General features: G+C 45.1%; 4 protein-coding genes across 11 annotated transcripts; all 4 read left to right on the forward strand.

Annotated features, from left to right (window-relative positions):
* The first annotated feature begins 422 nt into the window (after positions 1–422).
* Positions 423–3674, forward strand: LOC307007809 (uncharacterized protein). 2 transcript variants are annotated; one of them, XM_079630179.1, is made up of 4 exons: positions 423–741; positions 1518–1649; positions 1928–2063; positions 2280–3674. In XM_079630179.1, the coding sequence occupies exons 3-4, from the start codon at positions 2048–2050 to the stop codon at positions 3365–3367; spliced, it is 1104 nt and encodes a 367-aa protein (XP_079486305.1). In that variant the 5' UTR covers positions 423–741; positions 1518–1649; positions 1928–2047; the 3' UTR covers positions 3368–3674. The 2 variants fall into 2 exon arrangements, with proteins under 2 accessions (XP_079486305.1, XP_079486306.1); XM_079630180.1 differs by having other exon boundaries at positions 423–635; positions 2280–3464.
* A 2377-nt stretch (positions 3675–6051) lies between these two features.
* On the forward strand, positions 6052–9723 carry LOC307006942 (uncharacterized protein). 4 transcript variants are annotated; one of them, XM_079628489.1, is made up of 4 exons: positions 6052–6403; positions 7497–7628; positions 7907–8044; positions 8261–9538. In XM_079628489.1, the coding sequence occupies exons 2-4, from the start codon at positions 7517–7519 to the stop codon at positions 9445–9447; spliced, it is 1437 nt and encodes a 478-aa protein (XP_079484615.1). In that variant the 5' UTR covers positions 6052–6403; positions 7497–7516; the 3' UTR covers positions 9448–9538. The 4 variants fall into 4 exon arrangements, with proteins under 4 accessions (XP_079484615.1, XP_079484614.1, XP_079484613.1 ...); XM_079628488.1 differs by having other exon boundaries at positions 6393–6614; XM_079628487.1 differs by having other exon boundaries at positions 6396–6622.
* Positions 9724–12481: 2758 nt separating this feature from the next.
* On the forward strand, positions 12482–15733 carry LOC307002324 (uncharacterized protein). Of its 2 annotated transcripts, none has more exons than XM_079619858.1 (4): positions 12482–12800; positions 13577–13708; positions 13987–14122; positions 14339–15733. In XM_079619858.1, exons 3-4 carry the CDS (start codon positions 14107–14109, stop codon positions 15424–15426), a joined length of 1104 nt encoding a protein of 367 aa, XP_079475984.1. In that variant the 5' UTR covers positions 12482–12800; positions 13577–13708; positions 13987–14106; the 3' UTR covers positions 15427–15733. The 2 variants fall into 2 exon arrangements, with proteins under 2 accessions (XP_079475984.1, XP_079475985.1); XM_079619859.1 differs by having other exon boundaries at positions 12482–12694; positions 14339–15523.
* A 2636-nt stretch (positions 15734–18369) lies between these two features.
* On the forward strand, positions 18370–21885 carry LOC307002308 (uncharacterized protein). Of its 3 annotated transcripts, none has more exons than XM_079619800.1 (4): positions 18370–18462; positions 19938–20069; positions 20348–20485; positions 20702–21879. In XM_079619800.1, the coding sequence occupies exons 2-4, from the start codon at positions 19958–19960 to the stop codon at positions 21787–21789; spliced, it is 1338 nt and encodes a 445-aa protein (XP_079475926.1). In that variant the 5' UTR covers positions 18370–18462; positions 19938–19957; the 3' UTR covers positions 21790–21879. The 3 variants fall into 3 exon arrangements, with proteins under 3 accessions (XP_079475926.1, XP_079475927.1, XP_079475925.1); XM_079619801.1 differs by lacking the exon at positions 18370–18462 and adding an exon at positions 18475–18667; XM_079619799.1 differs by lacking the exon at positions 18370–18462 and adding an exon at positions 19019–19161 and having other exon boundaries at positions 20702–21885.
* Positions 21886–22197: the final 312 nt, after the last annotated feature.

A 22197-nucleotide genomic window follows, 5' to 3' on the forward strand; every position in this document is an offset into this window, starting at 1 on the left:
CCATAGACCTCCATTCATTCTGCACTCGTCCTGTGAGCGCCCTCATATGGAACCAGAGTGGAACTGCAACCAGTTCAGAAGCCGGAAGTTTACTGAGAGTGGCAGTTCTCCCCATATTAGACATTCTCTGATGCAACTGAAAAATGACTAGTGCGTCAGGGCACTGGAGAACCCCTTAACTGTTAAAAGGACAAGATATCGCAGAGGACATTCAAACAGATTTTTTTATTACGGTTAAAACTTTTGGTACTACTCCGACTTGTACCACTTGACCGCTGTACCACCTGACCACTACAGATTCTTTTGGCAAACGCTCAATCATCTCCTAATTACTGTAATTATTACGACATCCAACCCTAATCAAACACACCTGAACAAGCTGATCAAGGTCTTCAAGATTAGGCTACTAGAAAGCTACAGGCAGGTGAGATTCATCAGGGTTGGAGTTACCTAGACCTCCTTGGATCTATAAAAACTTGTTTTCAAGAAGCTCTTTAAACCCTTTTTACAGTGTTTGTTGTGGGATTTAGCAGATGTTTTGATGCAGCGACACAGTTTTTCATTGTAGTTTTGTGTTCCTTCCTGTTCGCCCCTCCTGACTCACTAATTCAGCACATCTTCTAGCAGAGTTGATTGTGAGATCGTAGGTCATGAGGATGACAGCTCGAGTGTACTGCTTGTTTAGTGCTGTTTTATTGTGTCTGTCTGCATGTTTGAGCACAACAGACGCTGGAGTCGTAGGTGAGAAGATCTTTTAGCTTCATTGCACAGCCCGAAGAAAGTGCCTTACAAAATATGACTTGGACCCATCTCAGCACATTGGTTTACAAAAGTACAGACGTCCAGCGGAAGTTTAACTTCGTATGGTGGTTTAGTTTCAATAATAAGCAAGCTTTAATTATGCAAACCTGTCATAAGTTTATGCATTTATTTCATTGTACAAGTAAAACCCATACAATCACTAATGTAGTATTTTAGTTTACTGTAAATCAAGACAACTAATGCTATATGGTTACACAATTGTTACCACATAGACATCAATCCTGAGTTTAAACTTCTGCTTCATGTTTTGTTTTCCCTATTTGAACAACTATTTAGGCCTTCAATAGCCTCTAACATGGGGAGCTATAACTTTTCTTGTGTTGTGTAGCCTAATAAAATGCTTGAAATGAGGGAGGTCATGGGGATGGCATAACAATTTTTGAAGACGTACACTTAGTTACACACCAGTAAATGTATAAACCACATATTTACTGGTGTGCATGTTTTCTATCAGCATTGCACTATTACTCGCCCAACTATAGGTTGTAACGGCACTCTCAGTCTTTGAAACTAATTGACGCAGTTTAGTGAGAAATGGTAGATGTCTAAGCTACTTTGATTTGAAGCTGATAAATGTGAATATTATATTAAAGTTTGTGGCACGTATTGCAAAACCCCTGACTTGCAAATGCTGAAACAAGCTATACAGCACTTCCTGGTCTCCCCTAACTATCCTCTTGAATCCTCTTCTGTAGTGTTGGGTCAGTGTCCGGCGATGCTGACCGTCGTGCCGTCCCGTCGAGGATGTCTTCGTGATAGAGACTGCTCTGGAGGACACAAATGCTGTCAATTTCCCTGTGGGACTGCGTGTGTGCCGCCTGTTTTCAGTGAGTTTAATTATTGATGGATGCTAAAGATATTCCAAAAGAAAGACTGAAAAAATGGTGTATAAACAAGTGTTCACTCAGAAATTGCTAGTAAATTTCACAATTGCAAAGAAACCGCAAGTAACACTTTGAACTAAACGTCAAACTACGAAGTAGAAAGACTGAATATTCCTGTCAAAACTAATCTGATCATCTTTGACAACTTACATTTTTTAAGTGGTGAATGAGACATTCAGTATTCAGTGATGTGGTTTCTCTGTCATGTGTCTGTATAATAGCAAAGCCAGGGGTGTGTCCAAGCACAAAGTCTGGAGCAGGAATGTGTGCCGAGTTGTTACTATGACAGTGACTGTCCGAACAATGAGAAATGCTGCAGCAATGGATGTGGACATCAGTGTATGGCTCCATATACAGGTATGTGATATGTTATTATATTAGTGTTTGGGTCGGCTTTATTTCAGTTTATCTTGTTTGATTTTATTGCTTTACCGTTCTATGTGTCAAAAGTATTCAGCCGAACCAGCACCGGATGGATAATTACGATTAATACTTAAAATAAGAAACTTGCAATTTGTGTTTTATGCTGTATATCTGAGACTGGATTAAAGCGGATTATCTGTATCCATACAGTGAAGCCTACAGCCGAACCGCAGACGCCAGCTGCCGAGCTGCCGAATCCTCCAGTGACGCCAGCAGCCGAGCTGCCGACGCCTCCAGCTGAGCTGCCGAATCCTCCAGTGACGCCTCCAGCCGAACTGCCGAATCCTCCAGTGACGCCTGCAGCCGAACTGCCGAATCCTCCAGAGACGCCTGCAGCTGAACTGCCGAGTCCTCCAGTGACGCCTGGATCTGAACCGCTGAATCCTACATTGACTCCTGCCATCGAACAGCCCAAGCCTCCAGTGAAGCCTGCCGGTGGACAGCCCAAGCCTCCAGTAAAGCCTGCCGGCGAACAGCCAAAGCCTCCAGTAAAGCCTGCAGGCGAACAGCCCAAGCATCCAGTGAAGCCCAACGGCGAACAGCCCAAGCCTCCAGTGAAGCCCAACGGCGAACAGCCCAAGCCTCCAGTGAAGCCCAATAGCGAACAGCCCAAGCCTCCAGTGAAGCCTGCCGGCGAACAGCCCAAGCCTCCCGTGAAGCCTGCCGGCGAACAGCCCAAGCCTCCAGTGAAGCCTGCTTCCGAACAGCCCAAGCCTCCAGTGAAGCCCAATGGCGAACAGCCCAAGCCTCCAGTGAAGCCCAACGGTGAACAGCCCAAGCCTCCAGTGAAGCCTGCTTCCGAACAGCCCAAGCCTCCAGTGAAGCCTGCTTCCGAACAGCCCAAGCCTCCAGTGAAGCCTGCTTCCGAACAGCCCAAGCCTCCAGTGAAGCCTGCTTCCGAACAGCCCAAGCCTCCAGTGAAGCCTGCTTCCGAACAGCCCAAGCCTCCAGTGAAGCCTGCTTCCGAACAGCCCAAGCCTCCAGTGAAGCCTGCGTCCGAACTGCCCAAGCCGCCAGTGAAGCCTGCGTCCGAACAGCCCAAGCCTCCAATGAAGCCTGTCGGCGAACAGCCCAAGCCTCCAATGAAGCCTGTCGGAGAACACCCCAAGCCGCCAGTGAAGCCTGCCGGCGAACCGCCCAAGTCTCCAGTGTGTGCTGAAAACTGTCACCAAACTCACCCTGATGGCAAATGTTCTAGCCATATGGGGGGATCCTCATCACCTTATGGGGGCTCATAAGGAATGTGGCCTTGCATAAAGTGTGCTGATTTAACCATTGAATGTATGGGATCTCTTCCCTGTTTTTCACCAAATAAATCTCACATTTTAAGACTTCTCTCTTTGTTTCTGTGGAAAAACAAAGACAATTGCTTGATTGTAGTGTTGGTGTTTTTGGTATTCCAGTGTCATTTGGCTGTTCTCACCTAATGGCTTATTGGCATTAGTGCTTTAGGAAGGTAAAAAATCACCTCACCAAGACCCAAACACGTCTTGTAACGAAAGACCTCTGTTTTCATCTTCGCACAAAACGGGCACTGAAATATGCATGCACAATTTTCCACGCACATATTGGGATGTAGAAATACTTTCCGCAGACTATGCTTACACACTTATTTTTTCTTAGCAATGCTAAAACGCACATCAACCGTTCACTTGTTTACCGTTCGTGTAAACACTACATTCAGATTCACCAATCGGAATGAATTCAGTCCGAATGAAACAAAAGGTGTGCATTTAAACATAATGAATGGCGACCGCAGAAACCAAAAGCCGGATGGCGGACATCCCGAAATCCGCACGAGCCGCAACACTGCGAGGAACAGCCGCAGACGATGGAGGATCGAGGCAGCAGAGGAGCGACACCGGCCCGGCAGTCAGGAGGACGAGCCCGGGCAGACTCGTAACGGAAATTTACGATAAAACGGCGTCTTTTCAGTTTCGAGTCAACTAGTAACCTTTTTGTATCAACTCTTCCGATACTGGCCTCTGTAACTGGTAGGCGTGGCCTCGTAGGGCAGTGAAGAAAGTGTATTCTGGGAGTTGTCTTTCATCCACATGAGCCAAAAATACATTTTCTGACTTTTCTCCGTCTAGAAGGTACCAACTTCTAAAATAATTTCACATTTCTACTACATACATGACCCAATTTAAATACACATTCATCTTTCCAGCGGTGAAGTATCCCTTTAATCTGCATGTTTCCACACACGGCGCCGCCATTTGGTTTTCGCTAGCGACAAAAGTGTAACCAGTTCTAACGCAATGGCAAAAGTTTGAGCAAAGCATGCAAACTCTTCTGTCGTTGGCTGCACAGAGCACTATTTGACCAAAAAAAGTTAAACATGATGCCACATTCAAGTCGATGAGGTGAATCAATGTAACTCCACAACAACTACATAACTGTATCCACTAACCATTCAGAAACGTCCAGGTTAAGTCTAAAAGTTGCAACCTCTTCCTGAGTCTCTCCGTAAGGCTGCACTCCGCTACTTATTTCTGAAATTTGACTGAAATTTGCGTGTTTTGTTATTGACGGAGTATCCGAAGCTCGTGTAAAGGATCATCCGTCTTCTGAACGGGGGGCGGGGAGCAGCAGCTCTTTTGCATTTAGAGGGACACACACACACAAACAGCGCGTTTTGGCTCACACCCAAAAAGGGGAAACTTTGACAAGCTCTAATCAATGATCTGGGTTGTATTTTCAGCTGTAATTTCCCAGACACATTCTGGGGGCACCATAGATTTATATTACATCTTGTGAAAAGCGGCATAATATGTCACCTTTAAATTACCTCATGTCTCAAAGCACATAACATGTAAGCAATAAGGTACGAGTGGCTGTGCTGTATCGTAAATAAGTCACAGCTAAAGGGAGTTGTTAGGCATGACACGAAGCAGAGTTACCACACGATGCAAAAATGAAAGCTAAAAAATATATATCAATGCAACTTTCATGAAGTAAAATCACAAAGGCTTCCTTCAGCTGGAAAGAATAGTCCCTGACCGTGAACAGGAACAGAAGTTACATTATTTCACCATGAGATGGTGGCAAAGATTGTCTTTATGAGTGAGTCAGTCAGTAGAGAAGACTTTTATATTGAAAGGACTGAAACTTGTGAACACGGAGAAGCAATATGCAACCAGAGCCCGTCTACGGAGAGCCTGGCCACTACCTATTAAGTCCTATTGTATCGAATTTTGGTTGTAGTTCCACCAGAGTTCCACTGGGGGCATTCGCCCGAGTGCAAAATTAATGGGAGTCTATGGAACTAGACGGCTACATTTGTCTCTTTCACCCGATCGCCGTTGAGAAATCTCAGATTTGATTGTAGGTTTTGCAAGTTCAACATGGGTTATAGTTCGAAAGTTGAATGAACGAGTAGGCTACTTATGTCATTTCGATTTCTTACAGGTTGAGTTGTTGTTGCCCATAACACGCTAGCATTCTGCTTATGAACGCTGATTGGTCAGTGAAGGACTGATTACGACCAGAGATACCGCTTGATGGTATCGTGGCATCCGAAGCGGGACCAGAATTTCTTCTAGCAAAAACTCTTCTAGCACGTGTATCTACCTGTGTCAGGTGTGTTGCCGATGCCTTGAGAGAAAAGAAATTGCAAAGCGTGAAAGCACCACAGTGACTGAAGGATTGCCATAAAGCAGTATCTCTGGTCGTACGAGGTGTATGACGTCATTGACATTTTAAAATACTTTTTAAAGCAAATAAGTGACTCTAAAAAATCGAACACCCAGCAATGTGTAATTTCTTTGCATCTCCTTTCGAAAACAACATTCAAATTACTAGACAAAAAATTATATCCCGAGAAAAGTGGATTTTGAGGGGTATAGCTCCATAGACCTCCATTCATTCTGCACTCGTCCTGTGAGCGCCCTCATATGGAACCAGAGTGGAACTGCAACCAGTTCAGAAGCCGGAAGTTTACTGAGAGTGGCAGTTCTCCCCATATTAGACATTCTCTGATGCAACTGAAAAATGACTAGTGCGTCAGGGCACTGGAGAACCCCTTAACTGTTAAAAGGACAAGATATCGCAGAGGACATTCAAACAGATTTTTTTATTACGGTTAAAACTTTTGGTACTACTCCGACTTGTACCACTTGACCGCTGTACCACCTGACCACTACAGATTCTTTTGGCAAACGCTCAATCATCTCCTAATTACTGTAATTATTACGACATCCAACCCTAATCAAACACACCTGAACAAGCTGATCAAGGTCTTCAAGATTAGGCTACTAGAAAGCTACAGGCAGGTGAGATTCATCAGGGTTGGAGTTACCTAGACCTCCTTGGATCTATAAAAACTTGTTTTCAAGAAGCTCTTTAAACCCTTTTTACAGTGTTTGTTGTGGGATTTAGCAGATGTTTTGATGCAGCGACACAGTTTTTCATTGTAGTTTTGTGTTCCTTCCTGTTCGCCCCTCCTGACTCACTAATTCAGCACATCTTCTAGCAGAGTTGATTGTGAGATCGTAGGTCATGAGGATGACAGCTCGAGTGTACTGCTTGTTTAGTGCTGTTTTATTGTGTCTGTCTGCATGTTTGAGCACAACAGACGCTGGAGTCGTAGGTGAGAAGATCTTTTAGCTTCATTGCACAGCCCGAAGAAAGTGCCTTACAAAATATGACTTGGACCCATCTCAGCACATTGGTTTACAAAAGTACAGACGTCCAGCGGAAGTTTAACTTCGTATGGTGGTTTAGTTTCAATAATAAGCAAGCTTTAATTATGCAAACCTGTCATAAGTTTATGCATTTATTTCATTGTACAAGTAAAACCCATACAATCACTAATGTAGTATTTTAGTTTACTGTAAATCAAGACAACTAATGCTATATGGTTACACAATTGTTACCACATAGACATCAATCCTGAGTTTAAACTTCTGCTTCATGTTTTGTTTTCCCTATTTGAACAACTATTTAGGCCTTCAATAGCCTCTAACATGGGGAGCTATAACTTTTCTTGTGTTGTGTAGCCTAATAAAATGCTTGAAATGAGGGAGGTCATGGGGATGGCATAACAATTTTTGAAGACGTACACTTAGTTACACACCAGTAAATGTATAAACCACATATTTACTGGTGTGCATGTTTTCTATCAGCATTGCACTATTACTCGCCCAACTATAGGTTGTAACGGCACTCTCAGTCTTTGAAACTAATTGACGCAGTTTAGTGAGAAATGGTAGATGTCTAAGCTACTTTGATTTGAAGCTGATAAATGTGAATATTATATTAAAGTTTGTGGCACGTATTGCAAAACCCCTGACTTGCAAATGCTGAAACAAGCTATACAGCACTTCCTGGTCTCCCCTAACTATCCTCTTGAATCCTCTTCTGTAGTGTTGGGTCAGTGTCCGGCGATGCTGACCGTCGTGCCGTCCCGTCGAGGATGTCTTCGTGATAGAGACTGCTCTGGAGGACACAAATGCTGTCAATTTCCCTGTGGGACTGCGTGTGTGCCGCCTGTTTTCAGTGAGTTTAATTATTGATGGATGCTAAAGATATTCCAAAAGAAAGACTGAAAAAATGGTGTATAAACAAGTGTTCACTCAGAAATTGCTAGTAAATTTCACAATTGCAAAGAAACCGCAAGTAACACTTTGAACTAAACGTCAAACTACGAAGTAGAAAGACTGAATATTCCTGTCAAAACTAATCTGATCATCTTTGACAACTTACATTTTTTAAGTGGTGAATGAGACATTCAGTATTCAGTGATGTGGTTTCTCTGTCATGTGTCTGTATAATAGCAAAGCCAGGGGTGTGTCCAAGCACAAAGTCTGGAGCAGGAATGTGTGCCGAGTTGTGTTACTATGACAGTGACTGTCCGAACAATGAGAAATGCTGCAGCAATGGATGTGGACATCAGTGTATGGCTCCATATACAGGTATGTGATATGTTATTATATTAGTGTTTGGGTCGGCTTTATTTCAGTTTATCTTGTTTGATTTTATTGCTTTACCGTTCTATGTGTCAAAAGTATTCAGCCGAACCAGCACCGGATGGATAATTACGATTAATACTTAAAATAAGAAACTTGCAATTTGTGTTTTATGCTGTATATCTGAGACTGGATTAAAGCGGATTATCTGTATCCATACAGTGAAGCCTACAGCCGAACCGCAGACGCCAGCTGCCGAGCTGCCGAATCCTCCAGTGACGCCAGCAGCCGAGCTGCCGACGCCTCCAGCTGAGCTGCCGAATCCTCCAGTGACGCCTCCAGCCGAACTGCCGAATCCTCCAGTGACGCCTGCAGCCGAACTGCCGAATCCTCCAGAGACGCCTGCAGCTGAACTGCCGAGTCCTCCAGTGACGCCTGGATCTGAACCGCTGAATCCTACATTGACTCCTGCCATCGAACAGCCCAAGCCTCCAGTGAAGCCTGCCGGTGGACAGCCCAAGCCTCCAGTAAAGCCTGCCGGCGAACAGCCAAAGCCTCCAGTAAAGCCTGCAGGCGAACAGCCCAAGCATCCAGTGAAGCCCAACGGCGAACAGCCCAAGCCTCCAGTGAAGCCCAACGGCGAACAGCCCAAGCCTCCAGTGAAGCCCAATAGCGAACAGCCCAAGCCTCCAGTGAAGCCCAACGGTGAACAGCCCAAGCCTCCAGTGAAGCCTGCCGGCGAACAGCCCAAGCCTCCCGTGAAGCCTGCCGGCGAACAGCCCAAGCCTCCAGTGAAGCCTGCCGGCGAACAGCCCAAGCCTCCAGTGAAGCCTGCTTCCGAACAGCCCAAGCCTCCAGTGAAGCCCAATGGCGAACAGCCCAAGCCTCCAGTGAAGCCCAACGGTGAACAGCCCAAGCCTCCAGTGAAGCCTGCTTCCGAACAGCCCAAGCCTCCAGTGAAGCCTGCTTCCGAACAGCCCAAGCCTCCAGTGAAGCCTGCTTCCGAACAGCCCAAGCCTCCAGTGAAGCCTGCTTCCGAACAGCCCAAGCCTCCAGTGAAGCCTGCTTCCGAACAGCCCAAGCCTCCAGTGAAGCCTGCTTCCGAACAGCCCAAGCCTCCAGTGAAGCCTGCTTCCGAACAGCCCAAGCCTCCAGTAAAGCCTGCGTCCGAACTGCCCAAGCCGCCAGTGAAGCCTGCGTCCGAACAGCCCAAGCCTCCAATGAAGCCTGTCGGCGAACAGCCCAAGCCTCCAATGAAGCCTGTCGGAGAACACCCCAAGCCGCCAGTGAAGCCTGCCGGCGAACCGCCCAAGTCTCCAGTGTGTGCTGAAAACTGTCACCAAACTCACCCTGATGGCAAATGTTCTAGCCATATGGGGGGATCCTCATCACCTTATGGGGGCTCATAAGGAATGTGGCCTTGCATAAAGTGTGCTGATTTAACCATTGAATGTATGGGATCTCTTCCCTGTTTTTCACCAAATAAATCTCACATTTTAAGACTTCTCTCTTTGTTTCTGTGGAAAAACAAAGACAATTGCTTGATTGTAGTGTTGGTGTTTTTGGTATTCCAGTGTCATTTGGCTGTTCTCACCTAATGGCTTATTGGCATTAGTGCTTTAGGAAGGTAAAAAATCACCTCACCAAGACCCAAACACGTCTTGTAACGAAAGACCTCTGTTTTCATCTTCGCACAAAACGGGCACTGAAATATGCATGCACAATTTTCCACGCACATATTGGGATGTAGAAATACTTTCCGCAGACTATGCTTACACACTTATTTTTTCTTAGCAATGCTAAAACGCACATCAACCGTTCACTTGTTTACCGTTCGTGTAAACACTACATTCAGATTCACCAATCGGAATGAATTCAGTCCGAATGAAACAAAAGGTGTGCATTTAAACATAATGAATGGCGACCGCAGAAACCAAAAGCCGGATGGCGGACATCCCGAAATCCGCACGAGCCGCAACACTGCGAGGAACAGCCGCAGACGATGGAGGATCGAGGCAGCAGAGGAGCGACACCGGCCGGGCAGTCAGGAGGACGAGCCCGGGCAGACTCGTAACGGAAATTTACGATAAAACGGCGTCTTTTCAGTTTCGAGTCAACTAGTAACCTTTTTGTATCAACTCTTCCGATACTGGCCTCTGTAACTGGTAGGCGTGGCCTCGTAGGGCAGTGAAGAAAGTGTATTCTGGGAGTTGTCTTTCATCCACATGAGCCAAAAATACATTTTCTGACTTTTCTCCGTCTAGAAGGTACCAACTTCTAAAATAATTTCACATTTCTACTACATACATGACCCAATTTAAATACACATTCATCTTTCCAGCGGTGAAGTATCCCTTTAATCTGCATGTTTCCACACACGGCGCCGCCATTTGGTTTTCGCTAGCGACAAAAGTGTAACCAGTTCTAACGCAATGGCAAAAGTTTGAGCAAAGCATGCAAACTCTTCTGTCGTTGGCTGCACAGAGCACTATTTGACCAAAAAAAGTTAAACATGATGCCACATTCAAGTCAATGAGGTGAATCAATGTAACTCCACAACAACTACATAACTGTATCCACTAACCATTCAGAAACGTCCAGGTTAAGTCTAAAAGTTGCAACCTCTTCCTGAGTCTCTCCGTAAGGCTGCACTCCGCTACTTATTTCTGAAATTTGACTGAAATTTGCGTGTTTTGTTATTGACGGAGTATCCGAAGCTCGTGTAAAGGATCATCCGTCTTCTGAACGGGGGGCGGGGAGCAGCAGCTCTTTTGCATTTAGAGGGACACACACACACAAACAGCGCGTTTTGGCTCACACCCAAAAAGGGGAAACTTTGACAAGCTCTAATCAATGATCTGGGTTGTATTTTCAGCTGTAATTTCCCAGACACATTCTGGGGGCACCATAGATTTATATTACATCTTGTGAAAAGCGGCATAATATGTCACCTTTAAATTACCTCATGTCTCAAAGCACATAACATGTAAGCAATAAGGTACGAGTGGCTGTGCTGTATCGTAAATAAGTCACAGCTAAAGGGAGTTGTTAGGCATGACACGAAGCAGAGTTACCACACGATGCAAAAATGAAAGCTAAAAAATATATATCAATGCAACTTTCATGAAGTAAAATCACAAAGGCTTCCTTCAGCTGGAAAGAATAGTCCCTGACCGTGAACAGGAACAGAAGTTACATTATTTCACCATGAGATGGTGGCAAAGATTGTCTTTATGAGTGAGTCAGTCAGTAGAGAAGACTTTTATATTGAAAGGACTGAAACTTGTGAACACGGAGAAGCAATATGCAACCAGAGCCCGTCTACGGAGAGCCTGGCCACTACCTATTAAGTCCTATTGTATCGAATTTTGGTTGTAGTTCCACCAGAGTTCCACTGGGGGCATTCGCCCGAGTGCAAAATTAATGGGAGTCTATGGAACTAGACGGCTACATTTGTCTCTTTCACCCGATCGCCGTTGAGAAATCTCAGATTTGATTGTAGGTTTTGCAAGTTCAACATGGGTTATAGTTCGAAAGTTGAATGAACGAGTAGGCTACTTATGTCATTTCGATTTCTTACAGGTTGAGTTGTTGTTGCCCATAACACGCTAGCATTCTGCTTATGAACGCTGATTGGTCAGTGAAGGACTGATTACGACCAGAGATACCGCTTGATGGTATCGTGGCATCCGAAGCGGGACCAGAATTTCTTCTAGCAAAAACTCTTCTAGCACGTGTATCTACCTGTGTCAGGTGTGTTGTCGATGCCTTGAGAGAAAAGAAATTGCAAAGCGTGAAAGCACCACAGTGACTGAAGGATTGCCATAAAGCAGTATCTCTGGTCGTACGAGGTGTATGACGTCATTGACATTTTAAAATACTTTTTAAAGCAAATAAGTGACTCTAAAAAATCGAACACCCAGCAATGTGTAATTTCTTTGCATCTCCTTTCGAAAACAACATTCAAATTACTAGACAAAAAATTATATCCCGAGAAAAGTGGATTTTGAGGGGTATAGCTCCATAGACCTCCATTCATTCTGCACTCGTCCTGTGAGCGCCCTCATATGGAACCAGAGTGGAACTGCAACCAGTTCAGAAGCCGGAAGTTTACTGAGAGTGGCAGTTCTCCCCATATTAGACATTCTCTGATGCAACTGAAAAATGACTAGTGCGTCAGGGCACTGGAGAACCCCTTAACTGTTAAAAGGACAAGATATCGCAGAGGACATTCAAACAGATTTTTTTATTACGGTTAAAACTTTTGGTACTACTCCGACTTGTACCACTTGACCGCTGTACCACCTGACCACTACAGATTCTTTTGGCAAACGCTCAATCATCTCCTAATTACTGTAATTATTACGACATCCAACCCTAATCAAACACACCTGAACAAGCTGATCAAGGTCTTCAAGATTAGGCTACTAGAAAGCTACAGGCAGGTGAGATTCATCAGGGTTGGAGTTACCTAGACCTCCTTGGATCTATAAAAACTTGTTTTCAAGAAGCTCTTTAAACCCTTTTTACAGTGTTTGTTGTGGGATTTAGCAGATGTTTTGATGCAGCGACACAGTTTTTCATTGTAGTTTTGTGTTCCTTCCTGTTCGCCCCTCCTGACTCACTAATTCAGCACATCTTCTAGCAGAGTTGATTGTGAGATCGTAGGTCATGAGGATGACAGCTCGAGTGTACTGCTTGTTTAGTGCTGTTTTATTGTGTCTGTCTGCATGTTTGAGCACAACAGACGCTGGAGTCGTAGGTGAGAAGATCTTTTAGCTTCATTGCACAGCCCGAAGAAAGTGCCTTACAAAATATGACTTGGACCCATCTCAGCACATTGGTTTACAAAAGTACAGACGTCCAGCGGAAGTTTAACTTCGTATGGTGGTTTAGTTTCAATAATAAGCAAGCTTTAATTATGCAAACCTGTCATAAGTTTATGCATTTATTTCATTGTACAAGTAAAACCCATACAATCACTAATGTAGTATTTTAGTTTACTGTAAATCAAGACAACTAATGCTATATGGTTACACAATTGTTACCACATAGACATCAATCCTGAGTTTAAACTTCTGCTTCATGTTTTGTTTTCCCTATTTGAACAACTATTTAGGCCTTCAATAGCCTCTAACATGGGGAGCTATAACTTTTCTTGTGTTGTGTAGCCTAATAAAATGCTTGAAATGAGGGAGGTCATGGGGATGGCATAACAATTTTTGAAGACGTACACTTAGTTACACACCAGTAAATGTATAAACCACATATTTACTGGTGTGCATGTTTTCTATCAGCATTGCACTATTACTCGCCCAACTATAGGTTGTAACGGCACTCTCAGTCTTTGAAACTAATTGACGCAGTTTAGTGAGAAATGGTAGATGTCTAAGCTACTTTGATTTGAAGCTGATAAATGTGAATATTATATTAAAGTTTGTGGCACGTATTGCAAAACCCCTGACTTGCAAATGCTGAAACAAGCTATACAGCACTTCCTGGTCTCCCCTAACTATCCTCTTGAATCCTCTTCTGTAGTGTTGGGTCAGTGTCCGGCGATGCTGACCGTCGTGCCGTCCCGTCGAGGATGTCTTCGTGATAGAGACTGCTCTGGAGGACACAAATGCTGTCAATTTCCCTGTGGGACTGCGTGTGTGCCGCCTGTTTTCAGTGAGTTTAATTATTGATGGATGCTAAAGATATTCCAAAAGAAAGACTGAAAAAATGGTGTATAAACAAGTGTTCACTCAGAAATTGCTAGTAAATTTCACAATTGCAAAGAAACCGCAAGTAACACTTTGAACTAAACGTCAAACTACGAAGTAGAAAGACTGAATATTCCTGTCAAAACTAATCTGATCATCTTTGACAACTTACATTTTTTAAGTGGTGAATGAGACATTCAGTATTCAGTGATGTGGTTTCTCTGTCATGTGTCTGTATAATAGCAAAGCCAGGGGTGTGTCCAAGCACAAAGTCTGGAGCAGGAATGTGTGCCGAGTTGTTACTATGACAGTGACTGTCCGAACAATGAGAAATGCTGCAGCAATGGATGTGGACATCAGTGTATGGCTCCATATACAGGTATGTGATATGTTATTATATTAGTGTTTGGGTCGGCTTTATTTCAGTTTATCTTGTTTGATTTTATTGCTTTACCGTTCTATGTGTCAAAAGTATTCAGCCGAACCAGCACCGGATGGATAATTACGATTAATACTTAAAATAAGAAACTTGCAATTTGTGTTTTATGCTGTATATCTGAGACTGGATTAAAGCGGATTATCTGTATCCATACAGTGAAGCCTACAGCCGAACCGCAGACGCCAGCTGCCGAGCTGCCGAATCCTCCAGTGACGCCAGCAGCCGAGCTGCCGACGCCTCCAGCTGAGCTGCCGAATCCTCCAGTGACGCCTCCAGCCGAACTGCCGAATCCTCCAGTGACGCCTGCAGCCGAACTGCCGAATCCTCCAGAGACGCCTGCAGCTGAACTGCCGAGTCCTCCAGTGACGCCTGGATCTGAACCGCTGAATCCTACATTGACTCCTGCCATCGAACAGCCCAAGCCTCCAGTGAAGCCTGCCGGTGGACAGCCCAAGCCTCCAGTAAAGCCTGCCGGCGAACAGCCAAAGCCTCCAGTAAAGCCTGCAGGCGAACAGCCCAAGCATCCAGTGAAGCCCAACGGCGAACAGCCCAAGCCTCCAGTGAAGCCCAACGGCGAACAGCCCAAGCCTCCAGTGAAGCCCAATAGCGAACAGCCCAAGCCTCCAGTGAAGCCTGCCGGCGAACAGCCCAAGCCTCCCGTGAAGCCTGCCGGCGAACAGCCCAAGCCTCCAGTGAAGCCTGCTTCCGAACAGCCCAAGCCTCCAGTGAAGCCCAATGGCGAACAGCCCAAGCCTCCAGTGAAGCCCAACGGTGAACAGCCCAAGCCTCCAGTGAAGCCTGCTTCCGAACAGCCCAAGCCTCCAGTGAAGCCTGCTTCCGAACAGCCCAAGCCTCCAGTGAAGCCTGCTTCCGAACAGCCCAAGCCTCCAGTGAAGCCTGCTTCCGAACAGCCCAAGCCTCCAGTGAAGCCTGCTTCCGAACAGCCCAAGCCTCCAGTGAAGCCTGCTTCCGAACAGCCCAAGCCTCCAGTGAAGCCTGCGTCCGAACTGCCCAAGCCGCCAGTGAAGCCTGCGTCCGAACAGCCCAAGCCTCCAATGAAGCCTGTCGGCGAACAGCCCAAGCCTCCAATGAAGCCTGTCGGAGAACACCCCAAGCCGCCAGTGAAGCCTGCCGGCGAACCGCCCAAGTCTCCAGTGTGTGCTGAAAACTGTCACCAAACTCACCCTGATGGCAAATGTTCTAGCCATATGGGGGGATCCTCATCACCTTATGGGGGCTCATAAGGAATGTGGCCTTGCATAAAGTGTGCTGATTTAACCATTGAATGTATGGGATCTCTTCCCTGTTTTTCACCAAATAAATCTCACATTTTAAGACTTCTCTCTTTGTTTCTGTGGAAAAACAAAGACAATTGCTTGATTGTAGTGTTGGTGTTTTTGGTATTCCAGTGTCATTTGGCTGTTCTCACCTAATGGCTTATTGGCATTAGTGCTTTAGGAAGGTAAAAAATCACCTCACCAAGACCCAAACACGTCTTGTAACGAAAGACCTCTGTTTTCATCTTCGCACAAAACGGGCACTGAAATATGCATGCACAATTTTCCACGCACATATTGGGATGTAGAAATACTTTCCGCAGACTATGCTTACACACTTATTTTTTCTTAGCAATGCTAAAACGCACATCAACCGTTCACTTGTTTACCGTTCGTGTAAACACTACATTCAGATTCACCAATCGGAATGAATTCAGTCCGAATGAAACAAAAGGTGTGCATTTAAACATAATGAATGGCGACCGCAGAAACCAAAAGCCGGATGGCGGACATCCCGAAATCCGCACGAGCCGCAACACTGCGAGGAACAGCCGCAGACGATGGAGGATCGAGGCAGCAGAGGAGCGACACCGGCCCGGCAGTCAGGAGGACGAGCCCGGGCAGACTCGTAACGGAAATTTACGATAAAACGGCGTCTTTTCAGTTTCGAGTCAACTAGTAACCTTTTTGTATCAACTCTTCCGATACTGGCCTCTGTAACTGGTAGGCGTGGCCTCGTAGGGCAGTGAAGAAAGTGTATTCTGGGAGTTGTCTTTCATCCACATGAGCCAAAAATACATTTTCTGACTTTTCTCCGTCTAGAAGGTACCAACTTCTAAAATAATTTCACATTTCTACTACATACATGACCCAATTTAAATACACATTCATCTTTCCAGCGGTGAAGTATCCCTTTAATCTGCATGTTTCCACACACGGCGCCGCCATTTGGTTTTCGCTAGCGACAAAAGTGTAACCAGTTCTAACGCAATGGCAAAAGTTTGAGCAAAGCATGCAAACTCTTCTGTCGTTGGCTGCACAGAGCACTATTTGACCAAAAAAAGTTAAACATGATGCCACATTCAAGTCGATGAGGTGAATCAATGTAACTCCACAACAACTACATAACTGTATCCACTAACCATTCAGAAACGTCCAGGTTAAGTCTAAAAGTTGCAACCTCTTCCTGAGTCTCTCCGTAAGGCTGCACTCCGCTACTTATTTCTGAAATTTGACTGAAATTTGCGTGTTTTGTTATTGACGGAGTATCCGAAGCTCGTGTAAAGGATCATCCGTCTTCTGAACGGGGGGCGGGGAGCAGCAGCTCTTTTGCATTTAGAGGGACACACACACACAAACAGCGCGTTTTGGCTCACACCCAAAAAGGGGAAACTTTGACAAGCTCTAATCAATGATCTGGGTTGTATTTTCAGCTGTAATTTCCCAGACACATTCTGGGGGCACCATAGATTTATATTACATCTTGTGAAAAGCGGCATAATATGTCACCTTTAAATTACCTCATGTCTCAAAGCACATAACATGTAAGCAATAAGGTACGAGTGGCTGTGCTGTATCGTAAATAAGTCACAGCTAAAGGGAGTTGTTAGGCATGACACGAAGCAGAGTTACCACACGATGCAAAAATGAAAGCTAAAAAATATATATCAATGCAACTTTCATGAAGTAAAATCACAAAGGCTTCCTTCAGCTGGAAAGAATAGTCCCTGACCGTGAACAGGAACAGAAGTTACATTATTTCACCATGAGATGGTGGCAAAGATTGTCTTTATGAGTGAGTCAGTCAGTAGAGAAGACTTTTATATTGAAAGGACTGAAACTTGTGAACACGGAGAAGCAATATGCAACCAGAGCCCGTCTACGGAGAGCCTGGCCACTACCTATTAAGTCCTATTGTATCGAATTTTGGTTGTAGTTCCACCAGAGTTCCACTGGGGGCATTCGCCCGAGTGCAAAATTAATGGGAGTCTATGGAACTAGACGGCTACATTTGTCTCTTTCACCCGATCGCCGTTGAGAAATCTCAGATTTGATTGTAGGTTTTGCAAGTTCAACATGGGTTATAGTTCGAAAGTTGAATGAACGAGTAGGCTACTTATGTCATTTCGATTTCTTACAGGTTGAGTTGTTGTTGCCCATAACACGCTAGCATTCTGCTTATGAACGCTGATTGGTCAGTGAAGGACTGATTACGACCAGAGATACCGCTTGATGGTATCGTGGCATCCGAAGCGGGACCAGAATTTCTTCTAGCAAAAACTCTTCTAGCACGTGTATCTACCTGTGTCAGGTGTGTTGCCGATGCCTTGAGAGAAAAGAAATTGCAAAGCGTGAAAGCACCACAGTGACTGAAGGATTGCCATAAAGCAGTATCTCTGGTCGTACGAGGTGTATGACGTCATTGACATTTTAAAATACTTTTTAAAGCAAATAAGTGACTCTAAAAAATCGAACACCCAGCAATGTGTAATTTCTTTGCATCTCCTTTCGAAAACAACATTCAAATTACTAGACAAAAAATTATATCCCGAGAAAAGTGGATTTTGAGGGGTATAGCTCCATAGACCTCCATTCATTCTGCACTCGTCCTGTGAGCGCCCTCATATGGAACCAGAGTGGAACTGCAACCAGTTCAGAAGCCGGAAGTTTACTGAGAGTGGCAGTTCTCCCCATATTAGACATTCTCTGATGCAACTGAAAAATGACTAGTGCGTCAGGGCACTGGAGAACCCCTTAACTGTTAAAAGGACAAGATATCGCAGAGGACATTCAAACAGATTTTTTTATTACGGTTAAAACTTTTGGTACTACTCCGACTTGTACCACTTGACCGCTGTACCACCTGACCACTACAGATTCTTTTGGCAAACGCTCAATCATCTCCTAATTACTGTAATTATTACGACATCCAACCCTAATCAAACACACCTGAACAAGCTGATCAAGGTCTTCAAGATTAGGCTACTAGAAAGCTACAGGCAGGTGAGATTCATCAGGGTTGGAGTTACCTAGACCTCCTTGGATCTATAAAAACTTGTTTTCAAGAAGCTCTTTAAACCCTTTTTACAGTGTTTGTTGTGGGATTTAGCAGATGTTTTGATGCAGCGACACAGTTTTTCATTGTAGTTTTGTGTTCCTTCCTGTTCGCCCCTCCTGACTCACTAAGGCCACATTTACACATAGCCGGGTATTTAGAGAAACGAATATTTCCCCCCCTCCGTTTTCAATAATAACATCGTGCACACAACCCGCATAAATACGCCGTCGAGCGCCTTTATAACTATGCTAAACCTATGGGCGGCAGTGTAGGGAGAAGGATAAAGCCATGCAAGCCAATCAGAATCCTCAGAATCGACAAGAGAGAACCTAAAACCCCGTTTCTCCCAGTTGACACGACAACACATAACCGGCGTTTTCAGAAATCTCCACTTTGGCCGGAGTTTTTAGAAATAATCGTTTTCTGGGATAAAAACGGCGTTTTCGTGTAAATGACAGGCCAAAACGCAGAGAAATATCTGCGTTTTCCCATCGTGTAAACGGGGCCTAATTCAGCACATCTTCTAGCAGAGTTGATTGTGAGATCGTAGGTCATGAGGATGACAGCTCGAGTGTACTGCTTGTTTAGTGCTGTTTTATTGTGTCTCTCTGCATGTTTGAGCACAACAGACGCTGGAGTCGTAGGTGAGAAGATCTTTTAGCTTCATTGCACAGCCCGAAGAAAGTGCCTTACAAAATATGACTTGGACCCATCTCAGCACATTGGTTTACAAAAGTACAGACGTCCAGCGGAAGTTTAACTTCGTATGGTGGTTTAGTTTCAATAATAAGCAAGCTTTAATTATGCAAACCTGTCATAAGTTTATGCATTTATTTCATTGTACAAGTAAAACCCATACAATCACTAATGTAGTATTTTAGTTTACTGTAAATCAAGACAACTAATGCTATATGGTTACACAATTGTTACCACATAGACATCAATCCTGAGTTTAAACTTCTGCTTCATGTTTTGTTTTCCCTATTTGAACAACTATTTAGGCCTTCAATAGCCTCTAACATGGGGAGCTATAACTTTTCTTGTGTTGTGTAGCCTAATAAAATGCTTGAAATGAGGGAGGTCATGGGGATGGCATAACAATTTTTGAAGACGTACACTTAGTTACACACCAGTAAATGTATAAACCACATATTTACTGGTGTGCATGTTTTCTATCAGCATTGCACTATTACTCGCCCAACTATAGGTTGTAACGGCACTCTCAGTCTTTGAAACTAATTGACGCAGTTTAGTGAGAAATGGTAGATGTCTAAGCTACTTTGATTTGAAGCTGATAAATGTGAATATTATATTAAAGTTTGTGGCACGTATTGCAAAACCCCTGACTTGCAAATGCTGAAACAAGCTATACAGCACTTCCTGGTCTCCCCTAACTATCCTCTTGAATCCTCTTCTGTAGTGTCCGGTCAGTGTCCGGCGATGCTGACCGTCGTGCCGTCCCGTCGAGGATGTCTTCGTGATAGAGACTGCTCTGGAGGACACAAATGCTGTCAATTTCCCTGTGGGACTGCGTGTGTGCCGCCTGTTTTCAGTGAGTTTAATTATTGATGGATGCTAAAGATATTCCAAAAGAAAGACTGAAAAAATGGTGTATAAACAAGTGTTCACTCAGAAATTGCTAGTAAATTTCACAATTGCAAAGAAACCGCAAGTAACACTTTGAACTAAACGTCAAACTACGAAGTAGAAAGACTGAATATTCCTGTCAAAACTAATCTGATCATCTTTGACAACTTACATTTTTTAAGTGGTGAATGAGACATTCAGTATTCAGTGATGTGGTTTCTCTGTCATGTGTCTGTATAATAGCAAAGCCAGGGGTGTGTCCAAGCACAAAGTCTGGAGCAGGAATGTGTGCCGAGTTGTGTTACTATGACAGTGACTGTCCGAACAATGAGAAATGCTGCAGCAATGGATGTGGACATCAGTGTATGGCTCCATATACAGGTATGTGATATGTTATTATATTAGTGTTTGGGTCGGCTTTATTTCAGTTTATCTTGTTTGATTTTATTGCTTTACCGTTCTATGTGTCTAAAGTATTCAGCCGAACCAGCACCGGATGGATAATTACGATTAATACTTAAAATAAGAAACTTGCAATTTGTGTTTTATGCTGTATATCTGAGACTGGATTAAAGCGGATTATCTGTATCCATACAGTGAAGCCTACAGCCGAACCGCAGACGCCAGCTGCCGAGCTGCCGAATCCTCCAGTGACGCCAGCAGCCGAGCTGCCGACGCCTCCAGCTGAGCTGCCGAATCCTCCAGTGACGCCTCCAGCCGAACTGCCGAATCCTCCAGTGACGCCTGCAGCCGAACTGCCGAATCCTCCAGAGACGCCTGCAGCTGAACTGCCGAGTCCTCCAGTGACGCCTGGATCTGAACCGCTGAATCCTACATTGACTCCTGCCATCGAACAGCCCAAGCCTCCAGTGAAGCCTGCCGGCGGACAGCCCAAGCCTCCAGTAAAGCCTGCCGGCGAACAGCCAAAGCCTCCAGTAAAGCCTGCAGGCGAACAGCCCAAGCATCCAGTGAAGCCCAACGGCGAACAGCCCAAGCCTCCAGTGAAGCCCAACGGCGAACAGCCCAAGCCTCCAGTGAAGCCCAATAGCGAACAGCCCAAGCCTCCAGTGAAGCCCAACGGTGAACAGCCCAAGCCTCCCGTGAAGCCTGCCGGCGAACAGCCCAAGCCTCCAGTGAAGCCTGCTTCCGAACAGCCCAAGCCTCCAGTGAAGCCCAATGGCGAACAGCCCAAGCCTCCAGTGAAGCCCAACGGTGAACAGCCCAAGCCTCCAGTGAAGCCTGCTTCCGAACAGCCCAAGCCTCCAGTGAAGCCTGCTTCCGAACAGCCCAAGCCTCCAGTGAAGCCTGCTTCCGAACAGCCCAAGCCTCCAGTGAAGCCTGCTTCCGAACAGCCCAAGCCTCCAGTGAAGCCTGCTTCCGAACAGCCCAAGCCTCCAGTGAAGCCTGCTTCCGAACAGCCCAAGCCTCCAGTGAAGCCTGCGTCCGAACTGCCCAAGCCGCCAGTGAAGCCTGCGTCCGAACAGCCCAAGCCTCCAATGAAGCCTGTCGGCGAACAGCCCAAGCCTCCAATGAAGCCTGTCGGAGAACACCCCAAGCCGCCAGTGAAGCCTGCCGGCGAACCGCCCAAGTCTCCAGTGTGTGCTGAAAACTGTCACCAAACTCACCCTGATGGCAAATGTTCTAGCCATATGGGGGGATCCTCATCACCTTATGGGGGCTCATAAGGAATGTGGCCTTGCATAAAGTGTGCTGATTTAACCATTGAATGTATGGGATCTCTTCCCTGTTTTTCACCAAATAAATCTCACATTTTAAGACTTCTCTCTTTGTTTCTGTGGAAAAACAAAGACAATTGCTTGATTGTAGTGTTGGTGTTTTTGGTATTCCAGTGTCATTTGGCTGTTCTCACCTAATGGCTTATTGGCATTAGTGCTTTAGGAAGGTAAAAAATCACCTCACCAAGACCCAAACACGTCTTGTAACGAAAGACCTCTGTTTTCATCTTCGCACAAAACGGGCACTGAAATATGCATGCACAATTTTCCACGCACATATTGGGATGTAGAAATACTTTCCGCAGACTATGCTTACACACTTATTTTTTCTTAGCAATGCTAAAACGCACATCAACC

Source organism: Phoxinus phoxinus (genome assembly GCF_949152265.1).
Source record: "Phoxinus phoxinus genome assembly, chromosome: 1".
Classification (NCBI taxonomy): Eukaryota; Metazoa; Chordata; class Actinopteri; order Cypriniformes; family Leuciscidae; genus Phoxinus; species Phoxinus phoxinus.